We start from the raw sequence: 14,670 nt of genomic DNA on the forward strand, positions 1-14,670 counted from the left end.
GACCAGTTGTCTTCAGAAAGGACACTACTTACTATCCCAGAGGCATGCTTGGGTTTGACACTGTACGAAGCCTTCTCCTTCGCTTGTCTGAAGCACTCCTCCGCCGCTTTCAATCTGTGGCAAAAATGAACACACATCACTTTTTCCATCATGCATACCAGTTCACTATGGATTATTGAGACTACAAAGCTGTGAGAATATAGGACTGCCCATAATGAAGGACTCGAAGAGGGGCCCAGGAAGACACACGCACATACAAACAACAACACAACCACATATTCCTTCCAGGTTTTAACCAAAGACCTGTGATCCTGACTGAAATTGTAGACAATGCACTGTTAAGGGTGACAATGCAGGGTCAGAGCTTGTGATATAAAGCAGTGAGTATGTCCCCATAACAGGACTCTTACGCAGCATGACACAGGTCTCCAGAAACAGGGTGACAACTGTTGTGCCTCAGGGATGATGGGATCTGTAGTCAATAGGTGGCTTTTCCCAGTAAACAAAAGGATGAGTGACACCCATACCAGGTACAGTGGAGTGCCCTGGCACCGGAGGTTACAGCGGCCACAGGGGCATTCCAAAAAACATGCTAATCCCGAAGTAATGCCCTGTGCACCAGCTCCCTCAGCGAGCGCACGCCTACACTGTAATATCGGAAATAGACTGCATCGGGGGCCCGGGATTGAGAACGGCCCTCCCAGTCCTGGGGGCCGGGGGACAGTGCATTCAAACATGTGCAGGTCACACGCGAGGGTAATCGCTTTATGAAGGCCAGCCGGTGAGGTGGGGGTGGGGGGGGGGTGGGGAGGGAGTGTACAAGGACCCGAGCCCTCCATGATTATTCTTCCTGTGGCCACATGCAGGAGACTCCAAGATGGGGTGCATCCCACAAGGCCGCAGTGCGAGTGCCACAATACCCGGGGGCCCCTGCGGCACTGCCACTCAGGGGCCAATGAGCAGCCCCATTCCAAAAAAACTGCTCCAGACAGCCCTCGCTTGCCATTTCCTCATTAGGGTAAAGGAAATGCCAAACCCTTGCTTTTCTCCGGCTACATTATTAGTGTTATTATTGCTAATTAAGGGTCACATCTCTGTTATTAATGCTGCAATCAAGATCTCAATCGAAGACAAGAATGTAAATCTTTGTTTCTTTGTGAGGAACGGGGAGCAAGAATTCCTAAAAAACAAAAAAAAAGAAGAAAAGCTCAAACCACATATGGGGGTGGGGTGGGGGGATCCAACTACTGTATAAATACAATCGAAGGTGACTACATAAATCACACAAGTTATTTCAAGATCGTTAGACTAAACAGCACATTTTTTCAACTGAAATGAACTCAAAAAAATGAAAAAAATAAATAAAGGAGGGACTCATACATGCATAAGGCCTGCGCACAGTGAAGGAGGGGACATATATGGTCAAGACATCTGACTACATTACAACCAAGCACCATCTCCTGCCAACAAAACAACTGAAATAAACTGGCCATTAGAGAATGATGCTAAGAAACCTGCAGACAATAGCAGGACATTGTGGAGAACGATGACGGGCCCCTAATGGTTTCTGGCAGGGCTGAGTTTTCCACTGGAAACTGGCAGCGTGGGCCGGTGATTCTCACCCTCCGAGATGTCTGTTTACAGTACTTTTTACAGTAACCGTCCCCCGTAACACCCACCATCTTGTCTACAGTAAATGAGGCGGCTGCCGGCTTTCTGGAAAGGCTGCCGGGGGCAGGTATCTCTCCTGCGCTGCACCTAATTGGACCTGACGGAGCTTCGCGTTCCAGTTTCTTAATCTCTGCATTCGGAAGTTATTAGACCTTCTTCACATTTTTTTGCCCGATAAAGCCCTATGCATTCACAACCTCAACTAGCGCCTCACATTCTCCTGGTGTACTGTATATGACTAACGGCATAAAGCAGAGTTACCGTATATTCCAGCCCATTGCTTTGGATACAGTGCTGTTATATGAAATGGAAGAGGTGGTACGATGACATGCGTTCCATCGTTGATTTCCCCAACCTCCTAACTCCCAATTTCCTCTCTCATCGATGCAGAATCGTTGTTGAAATAAATAGTTTTAACCAGTGAAAACATGAGCCGTGACTGGGATGAGTTAAAATATACTAAAGCCATTTCACATTACACTGGATGAGATGTTTTTGAGCCCAGAAAAAAGCAGTAAGGTTCCATAGATGAGAAGTTAATGTGATTCTGATGGTGCGTGTGTATATGTTTATCTTCAGCTCTTCACTTACTCTGTCAATATGGTTTGGAAATAGAACTTCCAACTTTTTGCATCATTTCAACAAAAAGCTTGAAAATCAAGAGCAATGTAATGTCTGTCCAGAGGTGAATACAAAGAACAAAAAGTTACGAATGTCTGCTTTTATATATATATATATATTTTTTATACTAAACTTTTTAAAGCTGTTTAGTGTGATTTTTTGTCACACTAAACAGCGGTTAGCGACCTGCTCCCATTTAAAATGCACCTTCCTTAAAAACCCTTCTGGGAATGCTGTGCGTCTCCTTTTGAAGGAAAAAGAAAACAGACCATATTGTGAAGATGAATTTGGTTGCTAAGTGTATCGTCTCTCCAGGCCATGCAAGTTGCCTGAAGTGTTTACACGGGGGAGAATTATGGGGCGTCCACAAGGCCCAGCCAAGTCGACTGAAACTGCTCCAGCCGTGAGACCCAGGCCCGTCAGTAGCGGGTTACTTTAAACACCACCACCGAAAAAAAAAAAAAAGCATGGGGAGCCATTGAGAAAAAAGAATGACTACACAACAAGGTTCCCCTCTCGCGTTTTCCCCTTCGGCACTTAAAATGATACGGCCCCATGTTGCTAAGCTCAGGAAGGTCAGAGGTTCGGACCCCGAGACCCGCCGGAGCAGACCTGAGAGCGCAGGGCCAAATATGGCCTTGCTTCTTTGGGGGGGGGGGGGGGGGTTTCACGCTCTGTTCCAGAACTTTCTCTCGCAAAATAATTAAGGCGGCAAAGCAAATCACAAAGTCCTGACAATTACCAGGGAGTCTTCAGCTGTAAAAGCTTAGCGGGAGCAATCACAGACGTGGCTTTGAGAGTGTCAGGCAGGGGACACGCGGGAGACAGAGCAGAAGACTCGCTTTCGGGGGAACCGATGATTTCCTGACGGAATGCCGCGGTAGCAATTGATTGTTGTTATGGCCAAGGACAAATGCTGAAATATAGCTGCATTTACTTACTGTATACTCAAGATGTGCTCATGTGCTTAGTCTGCGTGGACAGTACAAGCCAGAGACCTGGCGGAAAAACATTTGTGGTTCTTCAGGAATAAGAATAATAATAATAACAACAACAGCAGCAGCAACAACAACAATATATAATCTAATGTTTTATTATATTTTTAAAAGTAGTTTCATTATGCATTATGTGTCTGACCTCACTGTCAGATAAAGGCCAGACAGTGGCAAACAGACCTTTCTGAAAGCTGAGCCAGCCTGATGTGTGAACTTCATGAGCACCTCATCAGACACGACTTGAGCCTGGGGAACACCTGAGCTTCACTGAGAATCACAAGGACAACTACGGATTTAAGCTTATTTTACTCAGTATGCTATTTATCTGTGTTAATGTTAATTTCTTTTTGAATAAGTATTTTTTTAATAAGTAGTTGGGAAAAGTGGGGCCTTATGAATGAGGTAAGAGTGCTGAAATACAAGACTCAAACTGAGAAACAAGTTTCTGTAACGTGCATTAGGACAGTACATAGCGGCACATCATGGACTTCGTAAGCCAGGAGTGCAGAGGATGCAAAGACGATGTCATTGGCAGTGTGCAAATAGGCAACGGCAAAATCCTTTGGCTGACAGAGATTATACAGACCAGCGTATAAAGACACTGTCAAATGTGCCTGCATAACCTGTGTCTGCAGCTATTGAGTACATCAACCCACCCCCCCACTCCCTCCTCACACCTGAAGGAACTCGAGGAGAGCGGAGTGCAGACCGAGTTTGCTTGCCGCTGCGCTGGAAAGGTCATATCTTGATGCTGAGCGAGCCAGAATCATGTGAACCGTCTCCCGCCTGTGTCTGCGCACTTTATCAGCGCTCGGGGAACACTTTCCCATCATTCAGAGCGTCGAGGAGAGAGCCTCTCGCCAGCCACTTCACATTAATAACTTTTGTCTAAATAAGTATCTGTGTCAGACGGAGACGGATTCATTTCCCCCGGCTCCGGCTCCGGCTCCGGCCGACGCGCACCTTTTACGCCCCGGTTGCGAGGCTGACGATTCGTGACAAATTAGCGGATTGTGACGGGGGGGCGGGGGCTGGGAGGGGGTTTCAGGGTTTTAGGTGCCGTCGGAAGGGAAGGCAAACACACTGGCAGCGAGATCGCCTGATTAAGGGGTAACTAATGTGGGGAGAAACGCAACACCCCGGTGCTGGACTGTGGGAAGTTATCCATCTGATGGGGGGTGTTGCGCTCCAGGGCATTGCCGAATATCGCTTAAGAGTTTCTGTGAAAGAGGCGAGCTGTCTGAGGATCCTCACAAAAAGCTCTCTGGAAGGCTGAGGTCACAGAGCTTCGACACCATTACTGCAGCCACCAAAGGGACAGTTAAGCTTTTATGAGCCTGTGCCTTTTGTTATAATATCCCAAAACTCAGGAAGGCCTATTTCTGAAATGCCAAAAACTACCATACTTTTACATTTAAATCCATTTTGATCAGAAAGATAGATCTCCTTACTATACCTTCCCAAACAGACTTGAATTCAAAAAACAATTGCCCTTAACTTCAAACTGCAAATACATGGAGCATTTGGATGATTGCTGTGAAGTTAACTATGTGGAAAAGAACACTTGCATTGTATTTCCAAGTTAAGGACAAATGTTGATTGAATACCGCAATCTGATTGCACCTGAGAAAATGAGTTTCAAAATGGAGTATGCAAAGCATAGCATTTACAGAATCATTGTCAGATAATTTCGGGGACACAAAATTGCCAGAGAATTGAAATAATTTAATTCATTTTTTAAGGAAACGTATTATTGCGATAGTTATGAAAGACAATTGAGGACTTCACCTACAAAAATGAAGAAGTTGAGTTTTTACTGGAAAACCCTCCCTCTTCTTCCAGATATGTTTTTACGATAAATATTATTCATGCACATTATTTCAGGTCCTCCAGTGATACAGTAGACATGCAAACCATGTCAGAAAGCAAAAGGTTAAAGAAACAGCATATCTTTTGCATTTCAGACCAGATCCCAGGCAGATATCTCTGACAATTTGAAGTAGATTTCAAATAAAAATAATATTAAAAACGAGCCTTATCGGCAGTCAGCAGTACGGGCTAATTTGTATTTGTTGATTCTCGTATTATCAGGAAACCTCATCACACCACTGGAAGCTCACGGAACCAATCAAGCGCTCATTTTATTATTCAGGTTAAAACAATAGATTTGGTTCATTTCACCAGCTTTCCCCATTTCAATGAATTTTAATGAGGCAGATATAATCTAATATTAAACATGTGGTACATGTTATGGGAAACTCGTGTTTAAAGATAAGCCAAGCTCCAGGGATTGAATGCTTATATTGGGCAACTTTCCAGTCTCTTTTCTTCTCTAGTACCTCAGAAGAACAAATGTTTGATATCAACTTATTTTATATTTACAGCTAATGATGCAAATAACCACACTGGCCATTCTCAGTTCACAACAATGCCATTGCAAAATAATATCCCCATTGATACAACGTGGGGCTAACATCTTCCAGATGCAATCGGCAGAATCATATTCATTAGCCTCGAACAAATCTTCTCCAAACATCTTATGAATAAATCAAGGTTATTTTTACAACACGGCACAAAGGCAATTTATTCAGGGAGATGCATACAAAGTTCCGTTCCCTTTCTCTGAAGATGACCAAATCTGCCCTCTGCTGCCACCCCCCCTCCTTCCCTCAGCCCAGCCCTCTCTCTGCCTGCTGTGATCCACCGGAGGGAACAGCACTGCCAATAACCAGAGTGCTTGACCCTCACTGAGGGCAAGTTCACAGGGGGACTGCCATGTTGGCTCAAAGCGCCTTCGTCTGAACCAACGACGCGCTGGCATTCCTGGGAAAAGCAGGTCGTTTTTTTGGAATGCCGTTGCCTTGCACCTTCTGTTGTCACAACAAAGGGCTTCTACATCACTCCGAGAAGTGCAAAGTGCACGGTATAACAAATCTGACCCGGCTCAGGGGGTCTTCATTTTCCAAACGCGCGGCTGACAGATTGCCTGCCAGCAGGGAAAACATATTTCAGGAGTGAAACGCAGACCCGAAACCGGGAGAAGGTGAGCGGGGCCCGTCGCATTCTCCCGACTGAGGATTTTTTATTGCAAACAAATGTTGAAAAGAACAGAGGGGGGATGGCAGGCGCAGGTATTTGAGGTAATGCCACATTAAATCAGCGCTCTGCCAGTGCTCTGCACGGACGGAGAGATCTCTGAAAACAGCAGTCTTTCGGCAAAAAAAAAAGAAAGAAAAGAAAGAGAAGAGCTGCCGAGCTGCTTTCACAACATTTAAGGAGCGGCCGAGAGCCTCTGGGTCCGCAGTCATAAATAAATCAATTCCTCACGTCTGAACAGCAAAAGCTGGGGGAGAAAAAAAACAGCAGTGTAACACGTTCCATTTTATTCCGGGAAATAAATATATTGAGGAGGTTAAATCGAGCGCACCATTTTGCATTCCTGGTAGATTGTCTAAGAGGAAAGTTACATGTCGTGAATCTTGGGTGAGCCAACATTGGTTCCATAAAAACAATTTTCGTTTTTATAAAAATAAACCATCCTGACACCCCCAACGGGACCTTCGCTAATTGAAACTGATGATAGGTAGGACGTTGGCAAGGTTTCCGAAACTACGGAGGGTGGGGTGAGGGAGGCGGTGCAAATGTAGGGTTTATGGGTGATCAAAACAAATCCCTACCTCTCCTGCAGGATCACTTTGTTCTCCTTCTTCCACAGGTCTTTGAAATCGGTGGAGAACTCGTGCCACACTGAGAAGAATGTGTGGGGAGAAACCTCTTTCTCCCCCATCTTCGCTTTGACAGAGAAGAAGATGGTCAACTCCAAGAAACTGAAAACAGAGCAATAAGGGGGACAGGTTATTCTGAAATAGTCATAATCTTGCAAAATACTTTGGCCATTTTACCAGACTGCAGTGAGAGACCAGGGGTAAAACAACTCTGTATATAATATAGGATACCATTTTGAGGTCACTTGTAACTTGACAGAGTCAGTTATCATTTAATGTATTCTGAACAACATAAGATAAAGCGTTTGCTGAAATTTCAAAGAAAAACACAAAAATTTGAGCCATATCTTCTGGCTATAGTCATTGCATTCTTTTCTAACTCAATTAAATCATTTCAAATGTTTTGTCTACATGTCAAATCCCATAAATGTATAATGTACAATATTTGTAGAACTGCATTTGTAGATTTCATAGCTTTAAAATAATAACAAGTCAAACTCAGATTTGTTCTCTAAAGATATTTATTATCCATTGGGCATAATCTAAATATTCTCCTCTTCAAATAACAGAATATAGGCCCTACATAATAGATCAGAATAGATAATAGATATAGAATTATTTAATATCCTGTACAATGAGATGCTTCAAACTATTTCAATAATATTGACTATTGCATTCAACTTGCATATATATTGAAGTTATTCAAACTGGCTGCTATTTAGAAGTAATATCAATAGAATTATTGCAAACTCACAATATAAAACATATATACATACATCATTACTGGTAGACTATATTAAAAAAAAAACACAATAATATTAAAACACAATAAGTTAAGTCTGGGGGAAATATTGCCTGCCCTGACTGCACTAAGCATTTGGAAATCTGCTTAATTGGGGCTTGTTTTATGCATGTGCTAAACACTTACCCTCAGCTACATTTCCAAACACACACATTCATCCTTTTTTTCCTCCTCGCAGAAAACTTCAAGTTAATTCGAGCTCCAATTAGATATACATATCTACAGGGAAATTGCTTTGGGAAAATACAATTTTGGCTCTTCCACCGAGTTCACAGTGAACAAACCAAACATTATTTTTTATGCGTGTTGTGTCAGACTCTTTCCTTTGTTGCTCTTGATCAATAACATGAAGAGGTGAACTCATTGTTTGGGGCTCCGGTTAATGCATTCCAAGTCCTGTCAGAGTGAACAGCATGCTGGAGCCTCCTCTGTCTGCCTGAGAGAGCTAGATAAACACAGCACCCCATGCCTTCTTCACCCCTTCACATGGTGCTCACAACCAGCCACAAGTTTTTTTTCTCTTTCTTTTTTTAATGGAACAATAACCTAAGCAGTGTGCATTCAAATGAGACTGTGCTTTACAGTAGCCAGGCTATTTGGATATTGGATTTGTACGGTTGAAGACATTCATACTTGGTTCCTCCAAAACCACAGTTAATATTGTATACAGTAAAGTAAAATCTTCATGACAGTGTGTTATTTTGCCTGCAGAGATGTGTGTGATGCACATTCCATGTAAAAAGAGAAATTTAAACCCTGCTCTTTGAGTAACATCGCAAACAGGTAGTAAAAGGAGGGTCTTACGTTTTGTGAGTCTCAGTCAGCTGTGTCTCCTGAGCCTCCAGTTCAGTTTTTGCTGTAAACAGAAACAGTCGCAATTGATTAAGTAGTGATTGATTGTAAAGAAAACATTTACACTCAGAGAGAAATATGACAAAAAGGCATACATACAACATTTTATATTTTGCTTTCTTTCAATTCTTCTAATAGATGCCCTTGGATTGAAACATTAAATGACTTTGGAGGGTATACGTTTAAAATTCCCTCATGGGATAGTATAGTATAAGGATTGTTAATATTTTACAAGCCCTCAGAGACAGCCAGCTTCAAGGGCTGCTATCAGGACTGCCGCAAACGTGCTGTTTGCCCAGATTAGTCCTATTTGACAGGATCATTTCAAGTGGCGGCAGGAAAGTTAGCCTCTCGCCATTAAACTGTTTACTGATTTTCTCTTGCTGATAAACTGTTTACATTTTTGTCTAAGGAAAAGAAAAAAAATAAGTGTACATGCTCAGCGATAAGTCTTTCCAGCGCGCAGGTATAAAAACCTCCTGCAATCGGACCCGATTGAGGGCTATCGGCGCATGCGCGATAAGGGGAGTGATCGTGTGCAGTGTGGCATTCCCAGTGACAGAGAGTTTGCAGACAGATCTCTCTTTGTATGGGCCCAGGGAAGCCGGGTATGAATGGGGATTGCGAGCCACCGGGTATGTGTGTTTACGTTCTGTATCTCTGCAAGCCACCACGGCTGGCCACAGCACCACAAAAGCCAGACAGACCTCTTTATTTCCCCCTCCGATTGCAAACGATAACACGAGTGCACACGCACACACACACACGCACACACACAGGCGCACACACACACACACGCGCGCACACGCACACACAGGCACACACACGCACACACACGCACAGGCACACACGCATGCACACGCACGCGCAATTCTGCAAACCTACAGAGAGGACATTCCAGACATTGCTTACAAATAAGCAATGATACTGAACAATGCGAGTTTCCTTCAAGTGCACCTCGGAGAAAGGCATTACTGAGACGCAGCAGCGCTACAGGCCAGAGGCATGTCTGAAGGTCGAGTAGCAAAGCCAAGGAATTTTCAAAGGATCTACTTTGAAGGACTGTTACACAACAAATTCTCCTGCCACATAATTTCATTTGTTATTGTTCGGCTTCTGAGGTTTTTTGCCATTTGGAGAGAGGGATTTATGGAGAGGGGGGGAAAAGGCAGACATTTAACACTACCAGAAGACTTTCCAGACATGCTCGCTTTGATTTCAATATCTGGCTTCCATGAAAACAGGCAGTGCTTCACCTCATCAATGGTCGTGTGCAAGGGAATATTTTATAAGAATGGAAAAGCAGGGCACACACAGAGCACATTTCGCTGGTTTCCCAGTCAGAAAAAGGGCCGGTCCCCAGCCATAACAATCCGAAACAGTTATCCAACACCATTTCCCAAAGATCCAGGGACAGGGGAGGCAGGAGATCTCCCGGCTCTGATCTACAGCCTTCCTTTCAGGGAATATCAAATCATCCCATGTAATTGAAGCCAGAGGCACATCTAAGCACTCCTGACACGTCAAATATGAAGATCTACTGTTCCCTACACTAAATCTTCCTATTGATCTTTCCGCATGTGGTACCCATTGTTTGTAGATAATCAATCAGAACAGAATATGGTCAGGCATACGATTTCCCAATTAAAGGTAAGAATTCCCAATTAAAAATCGATAATGGACAAAACAAAATTGCCAAAATGGGGGCATCAGTTTAAAACATACACGTAACCGGGCTATATGCATGTCAATGTAAAATCCTCGACCATAGTTCATAGAATCTTAGCCAAATCGATAGCTGTGCAGTGTCCCCATAGCCTACGTAACTACCAGCTCCCTGGGATGATTATTTTCTCATGGCTTTTGGGGCTGATAAATTGCAGCTGGGTAGAAATAGGAAAAAGGCAACACTAAACATTAAAGTAACAAATTGCTAATTTAAAACAAAAATATTCCTACAATATGCTGTCGCTTTGTTTCCTTTCATTTAGCCCAAGGTTTGCTATCCAGTAAAACGGGAAGATTTTCCATGAGCCATTTGGTTTCCACTTCTTTGCAAATGTGAGGCTCTCTTGTGGTTTTTCATCAACAACCGTTTGAAAGGTGTTCCATTATGTCATAAAAATTATTTTACTGTACCAACAGTATCAATTATCAATTATTACTGATAGCTATCAACTTAGTGTTTACAAGAAATCTGAGTCATGAAGTACTCTGTGATAAAATTCCTTCATTAAAAAAGTGATACTGAATAAAATTTGACTGATTAATAGTCCCCAATAAAAATGACAAACTCACAAACCAAAATAATGGATGTGGAATAAATGGAAACAATTTAATTCAAGCATTTATTGTATCGATAACTACAGCACCACAAAATATCCTATTTTGTAGTAATAAATTCAATTATGGGTCAGAAAGCATGGATAAACTTCAAAAGGATAAAATAAGGCTGCTTCTATTCTGCGGCTGGTTTTGTGGTCAGACAATAACAACTGTTGACATTGTTTGGGGTGGTAGGCTGACTTTACCCCGGGACTACAAACAACAACCACCACCAAAGTTTCTATCGATCTCACAAGGGTCTGTTGTGAATTCAAAGTTAGGGCTCTCCAAGTCACATGACATGCCTAACAATGGAACCTGCCCTCAGGAAACGGTCCGTCACACGCAGATGAAAAGCCTGCTCTCCTCTCCCAGCGTCACCGTCAAAGACGAGCTTTCACCAAGGCGTCCTTTAACTCGGACGCGAAAAACACCAAAAACAAAAGACATGTGCAACGGATTAGAATGCGATTGGGATATGAAGGCCTCGGCACGACCAGGGTTCGGAAGGACAGAGACGCTGGCTCCTTTCATGTCGGGTTGTTCAATCGGTTAGAAACGCAAAAATAAACACTTCCGAATAAAATAAAAAAATAAATAAATAAAAAAACAAATATGGGAGAGAAGGATGTGAGTGCGTGTGTGTGCGTGCATGGATCTGTGTGGATGTGGGTGTATGGGTGGATGTATCTGTGTGTATGTGTGTGTGTGCATGCGCGTGTGCGTGTGTTGCACAGATTGTGTGTTTCACAGATTTATCATCGGGGCCCGTTCCATTACTAATGAATCATGCCGGTTTTTAAAAGGCAGGCAGGATAAACAGCTCTGGAGGTTTCTGAGAGCCGGTGACACGGAATGTTTATTTGGACCTTTTTTTTTTTTTTAGACAGAAGAGAGAAACATGAAGGGGACCAGGGGAAGGCGGGTCTGAGAGGGGAACAGAGCAGAGCGGAGCGGAGCGTGTCTGCCCGCCGGGCCCGGCCGGGACGGGCAAGCTCACCGTGGCCAATGCGCCGCTCTGTGATCTGCGGCTGCGGGGAAGTCGGGCTTCCTCCGGGTGCCCCGGGGCACCGGGGGTCAGTGCCCCGGGTGCACTTTGACAAATTGAGCGCGGTTGTGGTTAAGGGTCTCCACATCAGGAGCACACAGCCCTGAAAGTGCTTACAGAGCCAGGGCTTGGGTGGAGGAGGTGGGGGGGGGGGGGCAGACAGCTCAGGGGACTAAACCCTGACATGCTGGCCTAGGTCTTCAAGGCCTGTTTCATGGGTCACATGCAGAGATTAATGACAAAACTGGGTTACAAAAATCTCATGGTCAATGGAACTTTCAGGGGTCACCAAGCATTATTGAAATGCGTTAAGCGCTGCTGCATCTCGGCCAGCTAATCACAGCCAGGCCCACGGTGTTCCTCCTCTGACAGTCGAGCAGGATGCCTCTTTCAGCCTGATGTGTAGGTAAACGCATCCGGAGAGATGGGCTAAGAGCAGGCTCAGAGAGAGCACATATTACCCCAAGGTGATTTTAACATTTTATGAATTGCTTACAAAGTAATATATGGTTTGGCACCAGAACACGTTACTTAAATCACACTTCTGTTGCTCTTATTCTATACAGAACTATTGGAAAGGTGCCATGTAAATAAGGATATAATTAAAACTCGCACAGTGGCACTCTAAAATGGTAAAAAGTAAAGTGAATCGTTTTGATGAAGGACAGCCTTAAATGCGCCCTCACCAGTTTTGTCAGACCTTTTCGGAAATTCTATTCCACAGTGAAAAGATCTTTGATTCAATTGCAAACCTTAATTTAAACATTTGCTCCATTAAACACTCTCGTAATGTTGTTGTATCTTGTGTAGTTGTGGCAATTTGCAGTATTTCTTCAAAAGCACAATTCATACATAATGACAAGTCATAGCTTCTATGAGCCCTTATTTTCTCATTCAAAACATCTTCCAAAAACATACTTTAAAAAAAAAAAAAAAAGTTTTACCATTGAGTGTGGCAGTTGAACTTTCACCCCCATAAATCTTGAACAGTTCTACAATATAGTTATTTGATTTAATATGAATGGCTTTACAGCTTGAGTTGAGTCAACAGCTGTCAATTCCCACATGACTTCAAAACCTGTCGAGCCTGAGACACACTGTACAAACTCAAAAAAAAAAAAAAACCCAAAATGAGAGCATTACTCATAACGTCTATGTAATCCACCAGTCGTGTGGATGGTGAAGTGATGGATGGCCCGTTTGGCTTCCTCTGGTACACACAGCCACAGTGGCTCAGCTTCATTGGGAACAGTTCATCATAGGAGTGTGTGACAGCCACGCACTGCCTCTCTCCTGCTCCTTACCTTGGCTCAAGAACTCCTCCATTTTGTCCTTGAAAGGTTGAAGGTGATCTTCAGAGGAGACGCGGCAGACTTTCTCGGTCTCGGTGGTGCATGCTGAGGGAGCGAGAAAGAGAATGAGAATGAGAGAGAGTTTGTCTGTTAGCGCAAAGTGAAAATGTAGCATTTTTTCAGTATATACATTTTTTTTTTCCAGAAAGAACACAAATTTGATATTGAGGGGGGAAAAAGGCCTTTCAGCCCATCTAGGAACATCATGATCTGTCTTTCTGTCTGTGCTTCTACTACATGACCCAGTCATCTATGCTATGCATGAAGAAATCAGCAAAATGGCACATTTTCCCATTTTTACATATGTAGACCAAACCACAGGACAGACTGTGTTCACTTATGGTACTTATCGTTCCCTTTTGAACAATACGCAATCCCTACAATTATATGTACAAAAAGGAAAGGAAATACATGTGAAATAAACTATAACAAAAAAACAACAAAAGCAGTGGGACACCACAAACTACAGTGGTTCCAATACAATAAACACAATGCCTCCCCCCCTGCCCCCCCCCCCCACAGTACACAGATTTAAGAATTTACTTTCACTCTGGCATTTAGCCAGATTCCAGCTAATACATATATTAAGGGTCGAGGATTAGGGTTAAGGTTCACGGGATTTGCACACACAAGTACATTTTAAAATGACTACCAGGACGCTATGAAGATTACTTAAAGGGAGAGACTGAGCTCCTTCCTGAGAAAGTTCTGAGAAAAACTTGCAGTAGCCATACAGAGTCGGATGAGAGTTTATGAAATGACTTCTAATCCCATGATGCCTGGAATGTACTGTATTGTTAGCAGCCGAGTGAACATGCATTGGCAAAACAAATCTTTTCCAAATGAAAAAAAAAATAGAACATGAAATCTCTATCTTTAACACTTTCTATTCCTGAAATTGTAAGTGTTACATACCAGTGGTAGCAACCCTGGTACTGTGCCAGATTCTTGCTCCACCTGAATGCTCAACTACATAGCTGTACTGATTATTACACTTAATGAGCACATATGACCATGTGAAGAAACTGCTCACTGTTTCACCATTCAAACGTTGAAGATATAGACTCTTGAATATTGACTTTTGAAAATAATTGAAACTGTGCAATCAAAATCAGATGGAACAAAAAGAAACTTCCCTAATGTTCCTGGGCCAGGTTCACCACTCCTCAACTACACAGCAAAACACCAACAACATGTAACTACACACATAAGGATGCTGCAAAGAAAATGTGATGATCTAAAGGTATGACAGAGTATACTAGTTTGAGGACAATTGTAT

At 43.1% G+C, this 14,670-nt stretch overlaps 1 protein-coding gene across 1 annotated transcript in view; it reads right to left on the reverse strand.

Annotated features, from left to right (window-relative positions):
- fmn2b (formin 2b) overlaps positions 1–14,670 on the reverse strand; it is a 63,619-nt gene that overhangs the window by 412 nt on the left and 48,537 nt on the right. The window contains exons 15-18 of the mRNA XM_064325179.1: positions 13,344–13,436; positions 8,619–8,670; positions 6,965–7,114; positions 33–114 (exon numbers count right to left, since the gene is read on the reverse strand). Of these exons, the coding sequence (XP_064181249.1) occupies positions 33–114; positions 6,965–7,114; positions 8,619–8,670; positions 13,344–13,436 (377 nt within the window). The remainder of the gene's footprint in view (positions 1–32; positions 115–6,964; positions 7,115–8,618; positions 8,671–13,343; positions 13,437–14,670) is intronic.

This window comes from Anguilla rostrata, chromosome 2 (genome assembly GCF_018555375.3).
Source record: "Anguilla rostrata isolate EN2019 chromosome 2, ASM1855537v3, whole genome shotgun sequence".
Lineage (NCBI taxonomy): Eukaryota > Metazoa > Chordata > Actinopteri > Anguilliformes > Anguillidae > Anguilla > Anguilla rostrata.